Source organism: Thalassophryne amazonica, chromosome 12, assembly GCF_902500255.1.
Source record: "Thalassophryne amazonica chromosome 12, fThaAma1.1, whole genome shotgun sequence".
NCBI lineage: Eukaryota > Metazoa > Chordata > Actinopteri > Batrachoidiformes > Batrachoididae > Thalassophryne > Thalassophryne amazonica.
Genome location: NC_047114.1, coordinates 72,038,025 through 72,062,332, shown reverse-complemented (window position 1 = coordinate 72,062,332; position 24,308 = coordinate 72,038,025). Strand labels below are relative to the sequence as shown.

General features: G+C 43.6%; 1 protein-coding gene across 1 annotated transcript in view; it reads right to left on the bottom strand.

Moving 5' to 3' along the window:
• Window positions 1-24,308, bottom strand: part of ak5 (adenylate kinase 5) — a 294,513-nt gene that overhangs the window by 86,587 nt on the left and 183,618 nt on the right. The window contains 1 exon segment of the mRNA XM_034183075.1: window positions 6,316-6,401. Coding sequence (XP_034038966.1) covers window positions 6,316-6,401 — 86 coding nt within the window.

Genomic DNA, 24,308 nt, shown 5'->3' with positions numbered 1-24,308 from the left:
ACATGCTGTGGAGGGGAGCAGAGATCGATCACTAATGATTAAATGCAGAGTGGTGCATACAGAGCAAAAAGAGAAAGAAACAGTGCATCATGGGAACCCCCCAGCAGTCTACGTCTATTGCAGCATAACTAAGGGATGGTTCAGGGTCACCTGATCCAGCCCTAACTATAAGCTTTAGCAAAAAGGAAAGTTTTAAGCCTAATCTTAAAAGTAGAGAGGGTGTCTGTCTGTACCAGACAAATGTTTTGTTGTGAGCAGTCAGAATTGCAAAAAAAGTGCAAATTAACAGCAAGAGACTTGAGAAAAATGAAACATAAAGCTGCGAGGAACTCATGATTCCTGAACACATTCCTGAACTGCAACCTGACCAAGGTAAAGGTGTCAAGTGTTCAGAAATTCAACAGACATAAACAAGCAGAAACAGAATCTCCACTGAATAAGATTCACGAGTTGAAGCATCAAGATTGGGACAAGAAATGCCTGAAAACAGATTTTCTAGTGGTTTTATGAATTGGGAATGACTCTTCATGGACCAGATGGACAGTTCCTCCATCCTCCGGTAACTCAGCCAATAAATTTGCACCAGTTCTTACCAAAATTGAAGCAACTTTAACCACTGACCCCTGTACAAACTGAAATCGACCTTTGTCACATTCTTATTTTTGTGAGTTTTTGTGCCGAATTTGGTGCTTACATCAACATTTGAAGGATTGTTTCAGTTATCTGCTGCACTAAAAGGTCAGCGCTTGAAAAGAAAAGCATAGGCTATCAAGAAAAGACTCCCCCTCTGTCTCTTTCTCTGTTCCTCTCTCCCCCTCTCCCTCTCAATCTCTCCTGTCTCCTCCCTCTCTCCCTCTGTATGTCTGTCTCTCTCTCTCAGCGAGAAGGTTTGTGGAGTTGATGCAAAATATGACATCATGCTTTTAAGAAATTGCTCAACTTTAACATTTATGTATAAACCGCATAGATCACCAAAACATTTCCTCTTTAGAATGCTGAAACAACACACAGGGACATTGAAGCTTGTGGGTCCTGGTAAATGTTTTGGACACACAACGGACTCCCTGAACTTTGTGATCTGATGGACGTCACAAGGCACGATGAGACAGCAGGTCGTCTCACCGTACATCTGGAAATGTGAGTGACAAGTGCTTTAATGCATATGTTGCTGTTGTCCATTCAGCTGCTCCCGTATTGTTCGGGGTCGCCACAGCGGATACAGCCAGATCCGCATTGGTATTTGGCACAGGTTTTACACCGGATGCCCTTCCTGACACAAACTCCAGTTTTACCTGGAGAACCACACACAGTCGCTGGTGTTCCGAAGAGGTCTCCCATCCAAGTACTAACCAGATCCTGCACTGCTTAGCTTCTGAGATCTGACAGGATCAGGCTGACACAGAGCAGACCGGCAACACATGCACAAATGTAAAATAACAAAATAAATCTGATTAATGGATCACATGTGTACACACACACACACACACACACACACACACACACACACACACACACACACACACACACACACACACACACACACACACACACACACACACACACACACACGGAATCGGAGTATTGGAGAGAAATCCAGGTGTGTTAATCCGATTTCTCATAATCAGATCACTGTCGTTATTGGATAAAGCATATCTGATTTTGCCATTTACATGACCACTTAATAATCAGATAACAGCCAATAATCAGATAGCAACCGGATTTTTATGTGCATGTAAACAGGGCCAGTAAAGGTTGAAAGGGTGACTTATGACTCGACCATTGTTCCTCCTGAGGCGAGCTTGCTTTTTCATACACATGAGAACTGAAAAAATAAAACCTGGCCATACATCTGGTTGCAAAAAAAAAAGAAAAAAGAAAAACTGTAAAGAACCACTTGAGCAGTGCCTTCAGGGGACAAAAACCTCTGGCTTGAAAAATATTTAGTGAAAGAAACAGAACAGTCTGTGAGAGTATATATATATATATATATATATATATATATATATATATATATATATATATATATATATATATATATATGAGGTCTGTCAATAAAGTAACGGTCCTTTTTATTTTTTTTCAAAAACTATATGGATTTGATTCATATGTTTTTACGTCAGACAAGCTTGAACCCTTGTGCGCATGCGTGAGTTTTTCCACGCCTGTCGGTGATGTCATTCGCCTGTGAGCACGCCTTGTGGAAGGAGTGGTCCCGCCCCCTCGTCGGATTTTCATTGTCTGGAAATGTCGGAATGATTTGGACTTTTTTCCATCAGAATTTTTTTCAGAAGCTGTTAGAGACTGGCACCTGGAAACCATTTGAGAAATTTATCTGGTTTTCGGTGAAAATTTTACGGGCTTCACAGAGAATAAGGACTGTTACTACAGCTTTAAGGATGGCTTTAAGGACGCTGGGGGCGCCGCACTCCAAGCTGCGACGACGAGGCAGAAAACGCCAGATCATTTCTGAGCTGATGGCTCTGTGGATACGAGACTGTCGTGCGCTGTTTGAGCGAGACAAGATAGGACAAGCCCAGCTCTCCACAATTTCTCTGATACTTACTGGACTGGTAAGCACTGAAAGCCGAGATAGGCATGTCCCAACTTGTCCCATAACACGCCGAAACGGAGGTGTTCCTTTGTCTCGCTCAAACAGCGAATCGGGTCGTTACGCACGAAGCCTCCGCGCGGCTTTCCATGACAAAATCTCTTGTTAAAAGTGAAATCTGCCGGAAAATGGCTGATGTCCAGCTCTTGTGATAACCAGAGAAAGTGCACACGACGGTCTCGTATCCACAGAGCCATCAGCTTAGAAATGATCTGGCGTTTTCTGCCTCGTCGTCGCAGCTCGGAGCGTGGCACGCCAAGCATCCTTAAAGCCATCCTTAAAGCCGTCCTTAAAGCCGTAGTAAACAGTCCTTATTGCATAAATTTTTCAAATGATTTCCAGATGCCAGTCTCTAACAGCTTCTGAAAAAATTCTGATGGAAAAAAAGTCCAAATCATTCCGTCATTTCCAGACAATGAAAATCCGATGAGGGGGCGGGACCACAACTTCCACAAGGCGTGCTCACAGGCGAATGACGTCACCGACAGGCGTGGAAAAACTCACGCATGCGCACGAGGGTTCAAGCTTGTCTGACGTGAAAACATATGAATCAAATCCATATAGTTTAAAAAAAAATAAAAAGGTCCTTTACTTTATTGACAGACTCGTATGGGTGATTCTTTAACTACGGGCACTACTGGCCTTGTAAATGTAATTTCCACCACACCATTGCCTTACAATATAAAGATTTGGCACTATATACATGTGCTCTGATGTCACTGTTTATCTCCATAGAAACTACCCAAACAATCTTTCATACAAACTGTTTAGGGACATTACAGTGTTGTGGTGAAAATTACGGCAATAGTGTGAGACAACTACATTTTGTTTAAAAAAATCACAACAGTTGTATGACATTGAATACCCCAATTATGTTTTGATTATTTTACTGATATTTTATTCAGAGATATTTTAAAACATTACAAAAAACGTTTCTTACCATTCATTTTTATCACTGAAGATCAAAAGTCTGGGTGTGGGACAAGCACAAAACGGCAATATTTGCATATAATGATGCTGAAAAATAGACTACTAGAACAAATTTCTTAACACACTTTCATTGTAAAGATAACTATAAAAGTGTGAAATTTCCCCTTTTTTCTGTTTTTCATACAATATGATCAAAGGACATAATAAGTGCCCGTAGTCTAAGAATCACCCGTATATACAGTGAGGAAAATAAGTACTTGAACACCCTGCGATTTTGCAAGTTCTCCCACTTAGAAATCATGGAGGGGTCTGAAATTTTCATCTTAGGTGCATGTCCACTGTGAGAGACATAATCTAAAAAAAAAAATAAAAAATCTGGAAATCACAATGTATGATTTTTTTCAAGAATTTATTTGTATGTTACTGCTGTGAAAATCAATGTTAACATTTGGTACAGTAGCCTTTGTTTACAATTACAGAGGACAACGTTTCCTGTAGTTTTTCACCAGGTTTTCACACACTACAGCAGGGATTTTGGTCCATTCCTCCATACAGATCTTCTCCAGATCTTTCAGGTTTGGAGTTTCGGCTCCCTCCAAAGATTTTCTATTGAGTTCAGGTCTGGAGACTGGCCAGGCCACTCCAGGACCTTGAAATGCTTCTTACAGAGCCCCTCCTTAGTTGCCCTGGCTGTGTGTTTGGGGTCATTGTCATGCTGGAAGACCCAGCCATGGCCCATCTTCAATGCTCTTACTGAGGGAAGGAGGTTGTTTGCCAAAATCTTGCAATACATGACCCCATCCATCCTCCCTTCAATACAGTGCAGTCGTCCTGTCCCCTTTGCAGAAGAGCACCCCCAGAATATGATGTTTCCACCCCCATGCTTCACGGCTGGGATGGTTTTCTTGGGGTTGTTCTCATCCTCTAAACATGGTAAGTGGAGTTGATTCCAAAAAGCTCTATTCTGGTCTCATCTGACCACATGACCTTCTCCCATGCCTCCTCTGGATCATCCATATGGTCACTGGTGAACTTCAAACGAGCCTGGACATGTGCTGGCTTGAGCAGGGGACCTTGCTTCCCTGCAGCATTTTAAACCATGACTCTTGAGGTCAGTGACCAGGTCCTCCTGTGTAGGTCTGAGCTTTCTCAGAATCAGCCTTACCCACAAAGTGAGATCTTACATGGAATCCCAGACCGAGGGAGATTGACAGTCATCTTGTGTTTCTTCCACTTTCTAATAAAATATTCATAACAGTTGTTGTCTTCTACTAAGCTGCTTGCCTGTTGTCCTGTAGTCCATCCCAGCCTTGTGCAGGTCTACAGTTTTGTCCCTGGTGTCCTTAGACAGCTCTTTGGTCTTGGCTATGGTGGACAGGTTGGAGTGTGATTGACTGAGTGTGTGAACAGGTGTCGTTTATACAGGTAACAAGTTCAAACAGGTGCAGTTAATACAGGTAAGAGTGCAGAATAAGAGGGCTTCTTAAAGAAAAATTAACAGCTCTGTGTGAGCCAGAATTCTTGCTGGTTGGTAGGGTGTCAAGTACTTATTTGCAGCAGTAACATACAAACAAATTATTAAAAAAATCATACATGTGATTTCCAGATTTTTTTTGTAGATTATGTCTCTCACAGTAGACATGCAGCTAAGATGAAAATTTCAGACCCCTCCATGATTTCTAAGTGGGAGAAATTGCAAAACCGCAGGGTGTACAAATACTTATTTTCCTCACTGTGTATCTGTGTGTGTGTGTGTTGTGTGTGTGTGTATATATACGAGGTCTGTCCAAAAAGTAACGGACCTTTTTATTTTTTCAAAAACTATATGGATTTGAATCATGTGTGATTGCATCAGCCAAGCTTGAACCTTCGTGCACATGCGAGAGTTTTTTCACACGCCTGTCGGTTGCGTCATTCGCCTGTGGGCAGGCTTTGAGTGAGCACTGGTCCACCCCTCCCGTCGGATTTCTTTTGTCTGAGAACTTGCTGAGAGACTGCCCGCTTTGCTCCATGAAATTTTTTTCAGAAACTGTTAGAGACAGGCAGTTGGAAACCATTCGATAGATTCAGTGGATATCGGTGAAGATTCTGTCGGCGTCAACGCGGATTATGGACTGTTAAACCTTTTTACAGATGGCCCACAGCAGATGAGGGCACGCAGCGCACCGAGCGGCCATTCGACAGGCTGGATCGACCAGATCATTTCTAAATTGAATGCTGTGTTGATCCGGGACATCATGTGACTACCACAGAAATGGCAACAGAGCTGGACATAGCACTTTTGCGGCACATTCCACTGTAGATTTTGTAATGAAGACGTGCGGAGGATTTTGCGCGTCGGCACGCAGCAGCTCAGGATGCGCAGGCAAAAAAAAAAAAAAAACACACCTCCGTGTAGGAAACCATTCAGAAGATTCAGACAGCTTTCGATGGTTTTCAGTTGAGTGAGTATCTGAGAAATTGTGTAACAGCTGGACATGCCCCAACATGTCCTGTGAGACTTCCAAGATGGAGGTGTTTTTTGGCTTGCGCGTCCTGAGCTGCTTCGTGCCAACGCGTGAAAGTGCTAGTATTAACTGGGAACAAGTCGAGTCTCTGTTCCCCACTCTGTACTGACAGCACTCGCAGTACTTCTGTATAGGCCAGCTAACATGTTTAGCAAACTACTGGGGGTCTTACAAACTCCCAGGATGTCCCACAGAGCAACCCGTTATTTGCAGATCAATATGTTTTATATCAAAAGCAGAGTTCGAAGAGGTTTGTTTGTGTCCTTCCACATACAAACTTACCTCATGGTACTTGTAAGCAACATCTGCCAGGCTGCTTGTGTCACCCAGCAACTGAAGTCCAGGCTCACTATGGCCTGAGGACAAAAGAAATCGAAAACACTAATCAGTCTCCATGCAGTTTGGCTGTCTGGATCTTCAATTAGGCATTTTTTAAGTGAAACACCTGACTGTGAGCCACATGATCTATGGCTTAAGTTTTCAAAATGTAACAAACATCAGGTCGGAATGCCATTTAAAACCTGTTACTTTGAAACATAAATTGGTCATTTATCATTTCTTATTGTGTATTTCAAAATGTAACACTGATTGTGGTCATCCCCCCCACCCCTTTTTGTCACAGCCCATTACAGTGAAAAAACAAACAAACAAACAAAAACAAACAAAAAATGAATATTTAATAAAATCAGATGTACTTTTTGATCAAATAGTTTGAGGAATCACTTTTTATTTAAATTTTTCAAAATCTGAATACCCACGTTGGCAAATGAGCTGTTTTATGTAATGATTTGAATTTATTATTATTATTAATTCCCTTTTGGGCAGTGCAGTGGCTTAGTTGTCAGCACTGTTTCCTCACAGTGGTTCTAAGATTACTTCAAGGGAATAGAGAGGATTTACATTAAAAAATCTCAGTAATGTTCTAATCTTTCTGATAGATCCTGCTTTTATATCCTCCAGTTATACAGCTTCTTGATGAGGTGGTATCGAGGAGGATCTTCTTTGACCAAAACATCAAACCTATGCGTGCATCTCAGATGTACCTTTTGAACTTTCAGGTCTTCTTTTTAATAAAATCCTTCTCTGTACCACTTCATCATGAAGCTGGTAATAACTGGGGATAAACGAAATGCAAAACATGTACTATGCACATTTCTCCAATCACAGCCAGAGAAGTCCTATAACTTCTTCTGGGTTGTCCTGGGTGTAATGGTGACTTTCCTCACTCTTCTCCTTCTTGCACAGTCACTCCATTTTTGAGAACTGTCTACTCTACACAGATTTACCACAGAGTGTCATACTGTTTGTATTTCTTCATAACTGACATAATAAGTCCAAGACATATTCAGTGGCTTGGAAATGTTCATGTGTCCATCCCCTGATTTGTCTGAAGAAAACTGGCAATACAACTGATTCTCTGGCAGTATTATAACCAAAGTGTTCCATTACTTACGCAACCCATCATCTTGGGCTTTTATATTTGTAATTAATTTATATCAAGTTTTACAGATTTGGCTTTCATTTGGAGTTTAAAGCTCCTGTCACACATAGCCAGAATGTGCAGGAAGCAGGCCGATGCGGCAAAACTAGTCACAATCCGGATGTAGTCGGGAGGAAAAGAGGCGTGGTCAACTGTGTCAAATAGCAGACAGACTGCCTCATGCACACCTGTCAGATTGCATCCAAAGCGTATGCAGACAAGACAGACTGCTGTCAGATAGCTATAAAAGGCGCTGAAGACTGGCCAATGGCCAAATGTCTGGATGGCAAAAACCGGACGGAGTAGGAGGCAGCGCTTTGTTCTGCCTTTGCACAGGACCTGGGCTGGACATCAAAGAACAACCAACATATGGACCGGACTCAACGCCATATGTGTCCATGCCGTGCGCAGTCACCCACTCCCATTCATCACTCCTTCGCTCGTCCCTCTTTTTCCCAGGCTCATTGACCTCATGTGCGTGTGTGTGTGTAGAGAACTGATGACATGAGGAAATGATCGCTCAGTGCCAGCCCAGTGGTCACTTTTTTGTGTGTGTGTGTGTGTGGTGTGCGCACCGTGACGAATGAGTCAAATTTTCTTGACAGGGTTTTTTTTTAAAAACTCACTATTACTAAACACTACTCCTACCCCCAACCCTAACGTTAACCATAACGTAATCCTACTCCGTCCCCCACCCTAACCATAAGCACCCCGACTCCCCCACTTCACTTTAATTTCGTGCAGCCATCACAGAATGAATTAATGGTTCCTTTGCGCTCCGGGGGGGGGGGTAGTGGAGGTGGACATTACAGTGGATACGTGGGTGGCATGCGCAGGTCATGCCGACAGGCTTTGCCATGCCCGATCCATCTCAAGGTTCCCTCATATGTGCTCAAATAATTTCGGATCCTGTTTATGCCGCCTTCAGAATATGTAAATTGGTGTCCCATCTTGACGGCGCCCGGAGGGTTTTGAAGCATGTGCATCACATTCACATTACAACTATGTGGACTCTCATAGATGGCTTGTCAGAGCACTTTGGAACTGAAACCCAACACTTTTCGGATGTGCAATCGATTTGTTATTCTGACGGCCGTTCTGCGTGATTGTTGCCATGGGTGACGGGGGTATAAGAAATATAGTTTTAGAAATTGTTTATTTTATTTTTATTGTATTTTTTGTGTCTGAAATGGCTTAAACAAATTAAAAAGTGTGAAATACCAGTGTTCCAGTACTTTTGGAGGGCATCGTAATGTCACAGAAGATTAAAATGAGCTGTCTCATGGCCAAATTTGACTCACAGCAGGAGAATATGTGCACAATAAAGTTTGGAGAATAAAATGTACTCTGCCAGGATAACATTTGGTCCCAGTCCAAATAGAATTAAATATACTCTATCACAGTGTTTAAATCATTTCTATCACAGTGTAAAATCAACTCTATCATGCTGTGAAGGACTCTTATTGGAGTAGAAAAACTTATTTGACAAGATGGTAGAGTTGATTTCACGCTATAATAGCGTGTATTTACTGTATTTGGACTGGGACAAATGTTATCCTGGCAGAGTATATTTTACTTTGCAAAATCTACTATGTACCTGCACAGTCAAAGAGTAACACAGCTTTGAGGATGTTTAAAATGAATCCGTAAGCAAACATAAGTACAATGGGCATATAAATCCAGACGTCTTTAAATTTGAGTGAAGCAGTGAAGTTGTGTTCTGTCAGCATTGCCTTTTTCGGTTTCAGGCCACACACACTTCAAACCATAGTTGAAAATGTGGAAACTGCTGCTCTTTACAGATCAACCGCCGTTAACTTGTGTATGTGTAACTCACGTTGCGGCTTTACTCACGGTCGATTTGTGGACCCCAAAATTTAGACCTACTGTATAAAGACTACTGTAGGTTTTTGGTCAACCTCATTTTGGTCAACCCCAGACCAAATGAACACGTTGTTGCAGACCACACAATAGCTTTAAAATTATTTATGCTGAGTGTTTTATGATGAATGTTCGATGTGTTTTTTACGTCTTGGGGCTTCGGCAGTTTATGTAAGTTGATTTTTCGTTTTACGGACAATAAATATTTATCTTATCTTATTAACTTACACTTTCAGATAACTCACGGTTCAATTTTTTGGACCCCAAATTGTGCAAGTTAACGAGGTTCACCTGTATTTAGCCCCCCCCAACCCATTCGAAAAGTGTTCTACACATCCAGCCGTTTGAAGTGATATTCTCGAACATTTAGATCAAAACTGCCGGCTGGTAAAAGTAATTTTCTACATCATCATCATATAATTCAATTCAATTTATTTCATTTATATAGCACGTCACACAAGTAAGATCTAACCTTACCAACTCACAGAGCAAGAACACCGGAGACAGTGGTAAGGAAAAACTCCCTCTGAGGAAGAACCGTCAAGTAGACCAGACTCAAAGGGGTGACCCTCTGCTTGTGCCATACTATTGACACAAATTACAAAACAATTCACAAAATGAATATACAGGAGATGTTGCTGGTGTGCAGGACAGGAGGGCCTCAGAAAACAGACACCACACCCATCCCTGGATGGAGCCACACCTCAAACAGAGAGAAAAACAGAATCATTTGTCAGCATTAAGCAACAAGAGGAACAAAAGAAATACTAAGGTGATCTCCGGCCACTAGCCGTTGAGGCCGCGGCGCCCTCCGTTTTCTAATAAAATGAATTTAAAAGAGTAAAAAGCATAGTAAATAACAGTAACCCTTACATACATAATGCATACACCTAATGCTTCTTGAAATATAGCAATAACAAGATAATACATGCACATGCAATGCCTTTTTTGGGGAGACATTGTGTCTGTCTGGCATTAAGCATGAACATTATCGACAGGTGTGCCGCAAACATCCCTTCAAGGGTTTTGAAGACATTCATGCAACAACAATTAAGGAATGTAAAATTATGACTGTACATAACTGTGCAAAAGTCCTTTTATTTGGATATCATGTGCAAACCACACTTTGGAAGATAATAAAATGCAGACGTCAACACCATCTTATGCAAGGCACAATGTAAAGAGAAGCAGAAGACAGAAATCATTGTTAATTTTGGCTCTGATAAACATTACGATCTCACTGAAGGAAAAGTTTCAGCTTGAAAAAAGCTGCTGGGGAGAACACAGACTCTAACACAGAGCATCTTCATCCTATCCCTCGGTGGAAAATGGGCTGTGATAAAGCTCGCCCACGGCAGATTCTGTGTGCACACCAAAGCATCCTCGTTCCAGAGACTTCTTAGATTCTGCTCAGACATGGCTTCAATATTCATGCAGACACCGGAGAGACAGCACTGCAAGTTCTTTAGATGCATTATGTTAAAATACGTGCTGGATTTCCAGACAGAAGCAGCAAGAGAAACTTTGACACAATTTACATAGGACTTAGCAAAAAAACTTCTCCTACTGCACATTGCCATTTTATTAAACAATAATGTTTGGTAATTCAATTAGGACATCTACTTTGCTTGCAGCATGAAGGTCAGGTTAGGTTCAATCCAAGTCAAACTGAGGTAGAAGTCACAGACTACAACCATCGTGCACAGACAGACACCGACAGTGGGCGCCATGGCTGGTAGTCATAAGGTCAACTTGTAATAGTTTGCAATTTATTAGTATTTCTTAACATTTCAAAACTCAGTGGTAACATCTGTGGTGACTTCATTGTGATCTATATGATTACTTGTGGCACTAAGGCACATTGACACTTGCACGCATTAATCCCCACACTGCAGCACAATTGGTCGTGCCAGTGCCACCCACTGTATGCTGCGCTTTGTGCCACTGGACGCTGGAAATAATAAGAAAATAATTATTTTGTAGTGGATTAATGATTTACTATCAAAACGTGGCTGATGAAACCACCTCTATTCGCTCCGGAATTACAGAAGAATTTTCTACAGCTGCAGCAGTTCTTGTGCGCTTCATGACATGGAAAACACATTTGGAATCATCTCAAAGGTAATTATTTGTAACATTTATATTGTAATAGCTTGATAAAACAGATGCATTTTCATTCCTTCTTATGAGTATCTGTAAAATTATGTTTACTATAGATTTAACATCTCATCGTAATCGTTCAGATGAGCTGCGCTGTGATGGGCTGACGCAATGACTCACACTGACACTGACTGAATTGTTTATGCAATGTTCACATGTAGTTCACAAAATTAATGCGTGCCAGAGATTTTGAACTTTTCAAAATTTTCTTTGTGCACTTGCACAAAGCTGTGCACAGTTTACAACGGTTTACAACAAGTTTACCCTCTGGCACAGCAGATTGTGTACCAGTGCCCAGATCAAATTCGTGTAAGTGTCAAGGTACCTTTACTTGTACTCTCGGGGTTCTGGCAATTTGGACTTCTTTCCTCAATTATGCGGAGTCTCTATGGTCCCAGCCTTCTTATTTATTATTTTATATAAAAGTAGAGTTGAGTATAGTTATTTGTAGAGTTGATTGTTTTGTAATTTGTGTCAGTAGCATGGCCCAAGCAAAGGGTCACCCCTTTGAGTCTGGTCTGCTTGAGGTTTCTTCCTCAGAGAGTTTTTCCTTACCACTGTTGCCTGTGTGCTTGCTCTGGGGGTTGGTAAGATTAGACCTTACTTGTGTGAAGTGCCTTGAAAATTTAATTGAACTGTGATACAATGAATTGTTTTTGACATGGCTGCTGAGGAACATCACTCCTGGAGATCTAACTGTGCTTGTTTGATGAAACGGAACATGTGCAGTTGGGCAAAATAGAGTTTTGAATGTTTTTAGTCAAGGTGTATGTAAACCTATGTCTGCCGCTGTGGACGTCTGGTGTGATTGTGACTTTCGAGAGTCGTCAAAGTGTCTGAGTACATCTTCTCCTTGGAAGGGGTCACATACGACAGCGTGGAGAGACCTTCTTTTTATGTGGCTGCGGAAGCCTGTGATCACCGGCAGCACTCTAAACACACACCACTGTCGTAATGACCGAAGAAAGAGGGGGAACAGGAGCACTTTTCTTTCTCCTGGGAGAAACATGGCAATAAAAAAAAAAACAGGAAGTGGGAGGCAGTTTCTCTTAAAGAGATGGACTTAACCACTGACCTTCCAATTTTACATTTCACTTGGTTCTTATGTTCCAGTCAGCTGCTCCTTCTACATCACCAGAGTGATACTACAGGATATTACTCTGTCAGGTTGTATCACATCAGAGTGAGGACTAAAAGGTCAGCACAATGTGATGCAGAAGTCTGATTCAAGGACAGATCATTCTGAGTTCATTAGACCAAGTGGTACCACAGTCAGAACTGTGCCTTGATAAATGTACAAATGTGAGTATGTGCAATTTCCTAATATAATTTATCTTTTCATGGGAAGATCTGTTCTAAAGGATTTATGTGTCAAGACCAGCATTTAACGTCTGTGATGTGATTTATTACCATGTGCACAGGATGTCTTTTCTAATAGGATGTTACAGTTTAGTGGCGTGCAGGACTCAGGGAGCCTCCAAAGCTGAGTATTACTTTGAATTAATCAGTAGAAGATCAATGTCACGGTCCTGGATGTACTTGACTTGGTGTGCCTCCACGTTGACTGTAAAATGGCAATTGTGCAATGCCTATAAAAACTTCCAAAAACAAACGTCATTGGCTCCACCAGTAAAGAAGAGAAAGGTAAAAGCCCACTGATATGGATCAGAAATTGTATGACTACATTGCCACATGTTCCCTCGGGAACATTGGAAACAATGGTCCCGAGGGAACATAGCCTCGGGAAACAATGTTCCCTCGGGAACATTGTTTCTCGCGGCCTTCGGTCTTGGGCAACACTGATCCCTCGGGTGGACATTCCATTATGCTGCCTGATAAACCAGTCACTATTTGTATATTCTCTTCATTTTCCTTTGAAGTTTTTACCTTTTCATTTTTGCAAATAATAGTAGCAATAGCAGCAGTCATAGTAGTAGTAGTAGTAGTAGTAATTAAGAGGTGAGGCATTTTTGTGCTGCAGAACTGTGATAAATGTGGAACACATACTTCACATGAGGAGTGACATAGGCTATTGAGCTATTTAGTAGTAGTAGTCGTAGTAGTTAAGGGGAGAGACAGTTTTCTGCTGTATCACCATCAGCAAGCGTGCTATAAGTTTGGTGTCATACTTCTCTATTCTCTTCTTTTTCCTTTGAACTTTTACCTCTTCATTTTTGCAAGTAGGAGTAGCGTAGCAGTAGTAGTACTAGCAATGTAGTAGTAGCTGTCTCTTCTTGAGGCAGCTTAGAGGTGCATTGACACAAGCATGCCTTTACTTCACGACACATCAGACCTGTTTCGTGATGTGTCGTGCTGGAGAGTAAAGTCGTCTTTAACTGGTGCAGACAGGATGCCAGAGGGGCGCCGGTACGTGCTATTGGGCAAAGACAATTTTGAAATGTTCAAAAAATCTTTCACGCACAAATGTTGTGCTATGTGGTGTGATCTAATCTCCAACCTCCAACACTACGTGCAGCTCGTCAAGTGGAGTAAACAAGCAGTGATCAGAGCGAGTGGTGATTGCATCAGAGCGCAGCTCGTCTGAAGGATTATAACAAGAAGTTAAATCTGTTATAAACATACTTTAACAGCTGCAGACAAGAGGAAAGAACATGCAACTGTTTTCTCAAGCCATGACAATGTAAACAAGACAAATAATTACCTTTTTAGACAGCTCAAAATGCTTTCTGCAGGTTGTTAGGCGCGAGCGCGAACGGATCCGGCTGCAGTCTCCTCTGCGATTCAGGAAATGATTAGAGCCGTTTTCAACAGCCAATTTGCAGAGAAAAAAAAAGATTAATCCACCACGAAATAATTATTTTATATACGCAGCATCCAGCGCAGAGGCATGGCAGCAGGTAGAACAAAGAACAGCGTCCAACTGTGAACACAGCGGGTAGGATCATCACAACAATGTTCGTGCTATTGCGAGAATCTCAGGCATGCTCGTGTCAGTGCACCTTTAGTCTCGCCCTGACAGTTCTCTGGATTCCAGGATATGTAGGAGGTGATAGCTTTGTTGGTGAAGATGAAGTTTACATTTCAGTCTCTGAATCAAACCCGCTGTAGCGGAAAGCTGTGATCAAACAACCAACATCTTAAGCTTGCATTAAGTAGGTCATTGAGTTTCTTCAAAGAAAGATAAACTCCATACAGCAAGGCCTGGTATATCTCCAGGTGTCAAAGAGGAGACGCTCCAAGACAGGCACAGCTTAGATCTGTGTAAAACCATCACCACTAATCAGGATTTAAGACCCCCCAAAGTGCATTCCTCACGGAACTGTGAATCCTTATCAGTACCCCAAACCAGATGTATCAGCTCCCGTCTTACCATAAAGAACCGGTCCTCTTTTCTCTCTTTTTCTCTTCGCCATTCGCTTCCAAAAAGACGACGACAAAAGACAAATTTTTGATTTTTGATAGAGAATAAAGACACTCAAACCTTTATTCTGAGAAGCCATACTCCAGAGCGCTGCAGAGAAAAACATCCAGGTCAGCTGAGACGTTCAACAGCGACTTGAATGCCACCGCAAAATCACAGCACAATACAGAAAGGATCCCCGCCACTGACGACACCGAGTGGGTCGGACCGGCAGAGCCTCTTTGTCAAGGTCCCTGATGAAGCTGTGTGGCGGATGGAGCGTCGACTGAACCAGACGGCGTCCAGCATCGGACCTCACGGAGACCCGCTGCACTGCGCAAAGTAAGACCGGGCTATGTTGACAGATAAACAGAGTGACTTTATTTAACTCTATTCAAAATCATCAATCTTCTCTCAAGTTAATAAATACCAAAGTATATTACCTGTTAAATTAGGATGAATCTTACTCCTAAAACTCCCGCTAGGAAACCAAATTATCTGAAAGTCATTATAATCATTGCTCACTGAATGTCGTCATCATTAAATTGCTTACTGTGATATGTCCTGTTACTTAACTCCTGCCAGAGTTAAATAAATATCTTAAACGTGTGAAGTTGTCTGTGATTTTTGTATGGTTTTACAGAGGGTGTCGGATCTGACCTGTGGAGCTTACCCCTTTAGAAACTGAGACTGAGTAATTAAATTGAGACTAATCAATTGAGGAATGTTTAAATTAAAAGTACCTATACTTAGAACTTGGTGGTGCCCTTTTCGAGGTAAAATTATCCACAAGTGATCATTTTCAATATTCCAAACACATTATTATATTCATCCTGTGGCTTCTTTCCTACAGTATATTGGTGCCCCTTGTGAGGCGCACTTATCAGGTCTGAATCTCTGTGAGTCATATAAAAAGACAGTCAATTAAGTTGGAAGCGTACAGAGCAACTTAATCTGTCCTTATTCAACTGTGTGCGTGTGCATGAGAGAGAAAAAAGAGGAAAAAAGAAAGCGGTGTTATTTTCACATGAGAAATTCATGTTTAATGTGAGGCCTCGGTGACAGTTAAAATTCTGCAAGTTTCCAGATTTAAACTACTCACCCGGATACATATTGCAAAATTGTGAGATTGTAATTATTGTAATCACTGTATTTGTGACTTCAAGGGACTATGTTTCTGTGTAGGCTCTCAGTTGTCCAGGTGGTTTCCATAGTAGAGGAAAAAAAACGTTTCATAAAAAAACGTCCTCGCGTCAAGCAACCCAGTCCAGTCGAAGATTCAAGCTTCTCTACTTCAAGGGACTAGTTAAATTAGCTACTTAACCAGTCACAAACCTTGTGAGTCAGTCAACACGTTGTACTCTGACTGTCCAGCCATGATTTGCGTGAGCTGAGATTTTACACTGAGCCTGTATTCCAGAAAAGGATTGCCAGTGGTTGCTTCCCTGACCAGGAGACGTCCTGATCAAAAGCTTGTTTGAGAGAAAAGGGAGGGAAACCCCCGTGTCCACCATCTTGTGTTTTAAAGGTGCTGTATTGTTTCACAGGACCGCCGCGTCCGCCATTTTGTAAAAAAGAACAAGCATGTTTAAGAATTTATTGTTGTTGAGTGGAAAAGTTTGAAGAGGAGGCATTGCCTGCTTCAAACCCCTCTGTGTGCGAATCACGTCACGACGCGCCGACGTTACGACATCATCAACAGCTTGATGTCACACCGCGCATCGTAAACAGTCGCCATCTTAGTACGCCAGCTCCGAACGGCTTAGCGGCCACGAGCGGTGTTGAAAATCATAACGATTTGTTTCATTAAGCATTACTTGGTGAACCAAGCTGCTTCTAAACGGTCACTAACTGCATGAAACCTGCATGTTAATCAGTCTGTGTATTTCGTTCAATCGATTTCCGCTGTCGGCGGTACGTTGCGACAGTACGGGCCTGCTAACAGCGCGCTAACATGCACTAGCTTCTACAGCCATGCTAACAGCCCCTTAACCCGGATTGAACACTAATCAGCCATCGAAAGCCAGAGGCAAAAGCGTGCTAACAGGCCGTTAGCCGCTCTCAAACGCCGAGGCTCTGATCATTGAATTAACCCAGGTGCTAATCACCGCAGCTAAATCGCCTGACCAGTTAGCCTAGCTTCCGCTAACAACATAATAGCCTGCTACAGGATAGCACGCCGACTGCTGGTACCTAGCCTGTACTGCATGTAAATAATTTCCAGTGACTTTTAACTTTTCTGTCTACCACTTAAAAGAATAACTACTGTTAACTGAAACATTTATTATCAAGTTTTATCTTGCATAATCATTTTTTTTTAAACTCTTTTAAGGTCGCTTTCTCCAATTCTAATTGGAAATATTAATCTTTATTCTACTGTCTTGATACTAATCAAGTATACACACATATTTAATCTTGTTTGTTTTCACAACTAGCTAATGAACTTTATAGTTCTTTTAATCCTATTTAATTAGGATTAATCAGGAGATCATTTAATAACAATAAAAAAATATGTTTATAACACTCTTACCTCATTAAAGGAACCCCTCCTTCAGGAGTGATTTCTTTTTAAAGTGAAAGTGCTGAAGCTTTATCAAAGTGTAACCCATAGCAATTCTAAACAGAGAAATATGGGTGTTACACATCACAATAACTAAACAAAGAAAAGTTCTACTTGTGTGTACACAACATTTTCCTTTGCATTCGTGTGAATTCTCCACTGCTGGTTTCACCTGCAGTTAACTCACTAATCCCTTTCACACTTCTGCAGCTGGATCATCTGTAAATAATTTTTATTATCGCTCATCTTGTTATTTTGTTGTCAATTCTTTATTGTTTTGTTTCTGGTGGACGCTGTCTAATCGTCATCCCAGAAAGCCAAAATGGCCACGCCCAGTGACAACAAACCAACAACTTCTACTGACCTGGAAAGCCAAGGGTCGCAGCAACTCAGGTGAGCTTTTAGAAGAGGTCTTATCTGACCTGACCGCCGAAATATTGCCTGGCTACTTGCACGACATGCAACAAGCCACACACGAAGGCATAGTTGCTGAAATGTCTGAACTCAATCAGTCATACATTAGCAGCAACTGTGGAAAAGGAAAAATCTGGCTACGTGCTGGGCAAGTTAGCCATTGCCACAGCCCTGAAGCTCAAACATGCAGAATCACTCATGGAGAAATCAGTTCTTTCTCTGACAAAGGCAGAAACTACAAAAATGCAGAACTGCGCGAGAAGAATAAACTCCTGAGACAGTTTAGAAGAAAAACAACAGTCTTTGACCATCGCTGAAGAAAAATTAGAAGAACTGGAGGCTTCCCCAGATCAGCCCGATGAATCAGATACCGCATCTGATCCTGGAGCTAAAGACCAAACCTTACTCCTGAAAGAAACTCTTCAGAAGGCGACAATGAAATTACGAGTTACAAACTGAACTTAGCTCCGCGCATCTGGAGCAAGGAGAAGCTTATGATTTGCTCCAACAGGCGTATAGTGAGTTTAAAACATTGAAGAGTCATGCTGGAAAGCATGAAGACATCTTAGAGGTCCGAAAAGCTGAAGAATCCGTGAGGTGCTGAGACATCTGACAGATACACAAACTCTTTCAGACGATACTTGAGAAGGAAATGAGCGCCTTCAAGGCCTGAAGTGCAATCATTAAAGTGTGAACTCCAATTAAACTCCCAACCGCAGGGGAGTCCCTGAACAAAAAGCCAGGTGGAAAAGCGTTCACTCACCACAGACCGCAAGGCAACCCCGCTTTTGCGCCCTGAACCTCTGTCAGGGACCCATGTCGGCATTCCTCAGTGAGTTCCAACCTCCCTTATCTTGGGTATCGAGAGAGGACACCGGCCTCTTCTTTTCCCCCGACCCAGATGTGTCCTAACACAGTCCTTCAATGACAGAGAACCTGGACAAGGGATGCACGGCTCATTAACCATTTTGACGCAACTCCAGGAGGCCTCCCCCCGACACAATTGTGTATTTAAACGACATACGCTATTACCTCAGGGATTTCACTCATGCTACCGGTGAACATTACATCTATCTCATCAAGCGGACTTCCAGCCGCGAGGTCAGCCGGTTTGTTGAACGTCAACCCGCCGAGGTACGACAAGACTTTGCTAAACTTAGCTTAGCATTAGAAAAAGAATATTCAGATCATTCCGTTCGGACAGGCCTAGCCGCCACTATGAGCCATCAAACAAGGCAGGTCCAAACCACCCCAACAATACTACAGCAGGCTTCTCTGTACCTATTTTGGCACCCGAAATGAACCCAGGTATGGAAGAGGACCTTAATTTTAAAACCTTGTCTCCTTGAGAACCTCCACCCTAACACGAGTCATCATCTGGAATCCTGGGAGATCCCAATGAGGCTCTCATACGTACCTGCGTGACCTTGCTACGAAAGGTTTCGCTAAACAAATTAAGAGAGAGTGTAAATCCGAGGACCAAAATGATCCTCAGCCTTGAAGCACCTAGGCCTACCCTCGCGCTTGAAGGCACCTCCGGGGGGTCATTTAAACCTCATACTGGCCTCTGCCACTACCTCCTCTCGACAGATGAAACCATATGTCAGAAGCCGACCCAAGGACCGGAGTGGACCACAACCAAACCGCAGTGGTCCCCACAAAACCAAAGTGACTTCAGAACCAGAGAGGGCTCTGAAACTGGTGAAAAATCGGGATAATAAATTCAAACTCAGACAGTGGGAGAAGCCCACCACATGGGAAGATCACCCCGATGACAGATGTGAGTACCCAGGTGACCAATCCCAAGGATGGCAGGGTTCCAGACACCCACATCAGGGACCACCTGGATGCAACAATAAGAGTACTTGGAACCGAGGACTCCAGAGAAAGAGACCGGTCCAAGCACTCAGATAAGTATGTGGACTCAAGCCTCCACCAAGAAATCCAGAAGATCATGAAAGGCCTCCTCCAGGAATTTGAGGACGAAAAGGCCAAAAAGAAAGCTAACGTGCTGTGCGTAAACTGCATAGCTCTAACAAACCACCCGGTGTCTTCACAAACTCCGCCAGAGGCATCCGAGGAAGACCTATACCGGAGTGTAGACAACCCGTTAGCATCACCATCACAGGATCCACATCCTGAGACACTGTACTTTTCAGATGGGGACCAAGAACCAGGATAGACCAAGTCTGGTCCTCCCAGTGCTGTCTTGGTAGTCCAGGTTGATCAGGACAAGAGATCACACACTGATCCAGCGTCCGTTATACCTGGACAACCACCTGTATGTAAATTCTTAGGCAACCTCTCTGAGAAGGGGATTGCAAAGAAATTTTTATCTGTCCTTAATCCTGGAAAACTCACTAAGTCATGAGGCTCTTCTGGACACTGCTGCCGATGTCACCTTGATGTCTACCTCACTGTTTAAACAACTGCAGGTAGCAGCACAGCAGGCCAATGGAAACCTCAAAGTATTGCCGTGTTCGTTGGAGATCCAGCCCTACACGAACAACCCGGCAACTTTGTCCTCAATGGCTCTGGTCACATCACTGTCAGACCCATGAGTCTTGTACACCTCGTGTACATATCAGCACTCGACACCATTCCCTTCCTCATAGGAAAGATTTTCTCAACCGATTTGAACCCCTCATCGATTTCAACGGTTAAAACTGTGGGCACAGGACCTGTCACCCTCACCTGGCTGAGGTGACTTACTGGCAAAGCCCCAATGTTATGCCATTGAGATCCAAGATGATACAGAGCCCCCACGCGACACAGTCACAGCGGACATTCCGTTGGCTGTCCGACCCGCGGAATGCTTCATGGGCCCCAGATGCACTGCTGGCCGAGAAGGACACTTTCCTCTGTAAGCTGTCAGACACTAATGCGAGGTGAGTACTGCCCTCTGGTAGTAGATGGTCTCCATTTGAAAACACACACACTGCTGACATAGCTCTGGCTCTTTTGGGCCGAAGATCAGCTATTAGTCGAAGTCTGTTTGACTCATTGAGCAAATCCAATCCAGACATTTTATATGTGGGAAAAATCTTTCCATTTTCCAAAGGACCCTCTACCACAGGACCGTACTCAGGCAACTGGAATCTGCACACTCAGAATGCGTTGGAAACCAACGAGAATTGAGACACTCATTCTTAGTCGTCCCAAACTTACCATGCTCTGTCTACACAGGAGGTGACCTCCTTGTCCGACTTGGAGGTACAGGTTGACAGAGTTAGTCAGGTCCCTCTGGTCTCTGACCAAAGCACATGACGACCCCGCTTACCTCCGATCCAGAGTATCTGAAGTCGGGACAATTGATCCCTGACGCATGTCAGGTAGTGAGTGACGGTCACATCACGATACCTGCCCCACCTGAAAAATGCACCACTCCACCTCGTGATACGTCCAGGAGAATGGCTCTCCGACACTCACAGGCAGTCTTCCAGCCATCCCAGCTCTTCACCTAACTGGGACTATCTCTTGAAGCCACTCACTTCTGAGCCTAGGAAGGCGGACAACTTGCTTGATGGTGCATAACGACACTGGCGAAGATATCCTGATTCCCAAAGCCACCCCACTGGGCTGGTTAATCAGCACTGAATTCCAGGACTTTGAGCTGAACATCCCAGTTCTTGGCCCTCCATCGCTTCTTTCCCTGTTCACAATGGGGGTTGTCTTTTCCAAACCTTCAGGAGCGATCGCTGTATTCCAGTGAGCATCTCTGAGGAAGACATTGTCAGCAGAATAGATCTTGATGACCCTGACCACCATGGTCTCCAGCCCCTTATGGTCCTCACGGTCGACTCTCAAAACAAAACAAATGCTGGAAATGACACTGAACCATCTCTGAACCTTAACCCAGGTTCTGATTCTGAATTTGCATCTCAGATAGAACAAGTCGTAGCAGCAGCAGATGCCTTAAAGAATGATAAGGAACAGAGGACGTCTAAGAGACCTACACTATAAATACCAAAGCGTTCTTTGCCAATGATTCATTGGATTGTGGACTCACCCACATCCACTTTGTGTGCATCCCAACTCCTCCAATGCACCGCCACCTTTGTGCGACAGTACAAAATCCTCTGGCATCCTAGAACCTGTACAGGAATCATAGCTGCCCTATAGGGAAAAGGGATCATAAGACCGTGCACAGCACCTATTCAGCCCTGTATGGCCGGTAATCAAACCAAACGGCAAGTGGAGACCTACCATCAATTACCCCAAACTCAACCAACGGTGTCACTATCTCAATGGCCGATGACTCAGTTAGAGCAGGACTTCCTAAAAGTAAAAGACGCAAAATACTTTTCCACGCCTTGATGTGGCCTCCGGGTTCTGGACAATCCTGTCCATGAAGCGACGATCAACACAAACTGGCATTCACCTTCACCAACCGCCCAGTACACTTTCACAGGTGCCCATTTGGCTATGCCCAACTCACCTGCAGAATTCAACATCTTCTTGAACAAGGGTGTGCCCCGATGCAATGAGCGAGGCACCCTTATTAATGGTTGAACTCGCACGTCCCTAATGCGAAACCCAACATTAGACACACATTTGGATGAGAGATAGACCACATCCTTGAACCACTCACGAATGTGGGTTGCAAAAATCTCACTTTCAAAGTGTCAATGGTGTTGGACCAAGGTCAACCTATGTGGGCCTCTTTGTCGGACCAGATGGAGTGCAACCACAAGTTTGGAACGAGTCCAAAGAATCACCAACATCAAACGCCTATGAACCTAACAGAACTGTGCAGCTTTCTGGGAATGTGCAATTACTCCCACCAATTCATTGAAACTATGCAGATTGGCGAAACCACTGAGGACCTGCTCAAAAATGATACGCGTTCCTATGGCCTGAACCCCAAGAAAAGGCCAGGCAGCTCTGAAAGACAAACTCTGCTCAGCCCTCAGCTCAACATACTCTGATTGTAGTAAGAATTTCACATAGAGGTGGGATTCTCCAATCATGCCTTAAGCGCGGGGACTGTACCAGATGTACGACAAAGATAGGCGAGTGGTCGCATATGCGAGCAAAACGCTACAACCGCCGGAATTTAAATTCAGTGACTGCGAAAAAGCCCTACTAGCAACAGTCTGGGCTGTGAAACATTTCACCAACTATCTGGGTGGACAAAAAGTCATTGTAGAAACCAATCATCAACCAGTGACATTCCTTAACAGTCAAAGACTGCAAGAAGGTGTAGTAACAACTCACAAGTTGCCTCGTGGTTGATGGCACTGCAAAGTTTTGACGTTGAGGTGCGGTATGCCCAAGACTGCAAAACTCCCCTAGGCACAGGGTTAGCTGCTTGCCAGCACTACCCAAGACACCAGCTGCAAACCCGTTTAACGAAGACGTGTCACCACCCAACTCCCCTAATCACCACTACTTTGACCACAATGCCTGCCAAGGCATGATCATTGCGTACGAGGACGGCTGCTCATTTCACCATGAAACAGTCGCCCGGGCAGGAGTGGGGGTCGCGTGGATTGACAATACACCAAAGAGCCCACAAAATTTCGAACTGGACCACAGTCCTCCTCAGTATGCTGAAATTGTGTGGCATACTCATAACATGCCAGTTAGCCTGTGGCGCAAACTGTCAAAACAATTGTTGCTATGTTACAGATTCAAACTATGCATGCCTTTTTGTTCCAATCCTACCCTGCTAGAAACTCAATGGTTTCATGACCTCCAACAGAAATCGGTCAAACACAAAGAACTGTTTGCGGCTTGTGATCACCTCATAACTACGCACGACGTCAGATTATACTGGAAAAAGGTCAGAGGTCACTCCCGCACCACCAGGCCAAGACAAAGAATTTAATGACTTAGCTGACACGCTAGCCAAGCAAGGCGCTCTGAACGGCACGCCGGTGGGCATTCGATGAGGGCACTTTTACCCCACACACCCACCCATTCTGTATCAGTGGTGACTCGTGCTGCGGACTGCCTTGCCGCAGACCCTGCCACAGCTCCCGTTCCCACCCACAGCCTCGGCCGCTCCAGCTTTCTCCAACCCGACTGGCCCTCACTCCAGGCTCTGGATCAGCCATAAACAAACTGGGCTACATCTCACTGATACCTCAAGTTCACCCACTCACTGCGGATGATTTTGCTTACGTCCGGACTTAAAACAGCTGTACCACGCCCGAGGATACACCTCCAAGGCTCCATGGATCTTATTCTATGCTTCCGGGATCTCTCTTCACCTGCGTAGTGGTTCCTCGTAACCACGGAGGGTGATGTTGATGCACGGGCATGATTCAGCATGTGCAGGTCACAGAAGGAACGAAAGCAACATACAATGCGATACGACAGGTGGCATATTGGCCAAAAATGCAGAAGGATGTAAGCGATTACATCAACGGCTGCTTGGTCTGTTGCCAATTCCAACCCTGTGC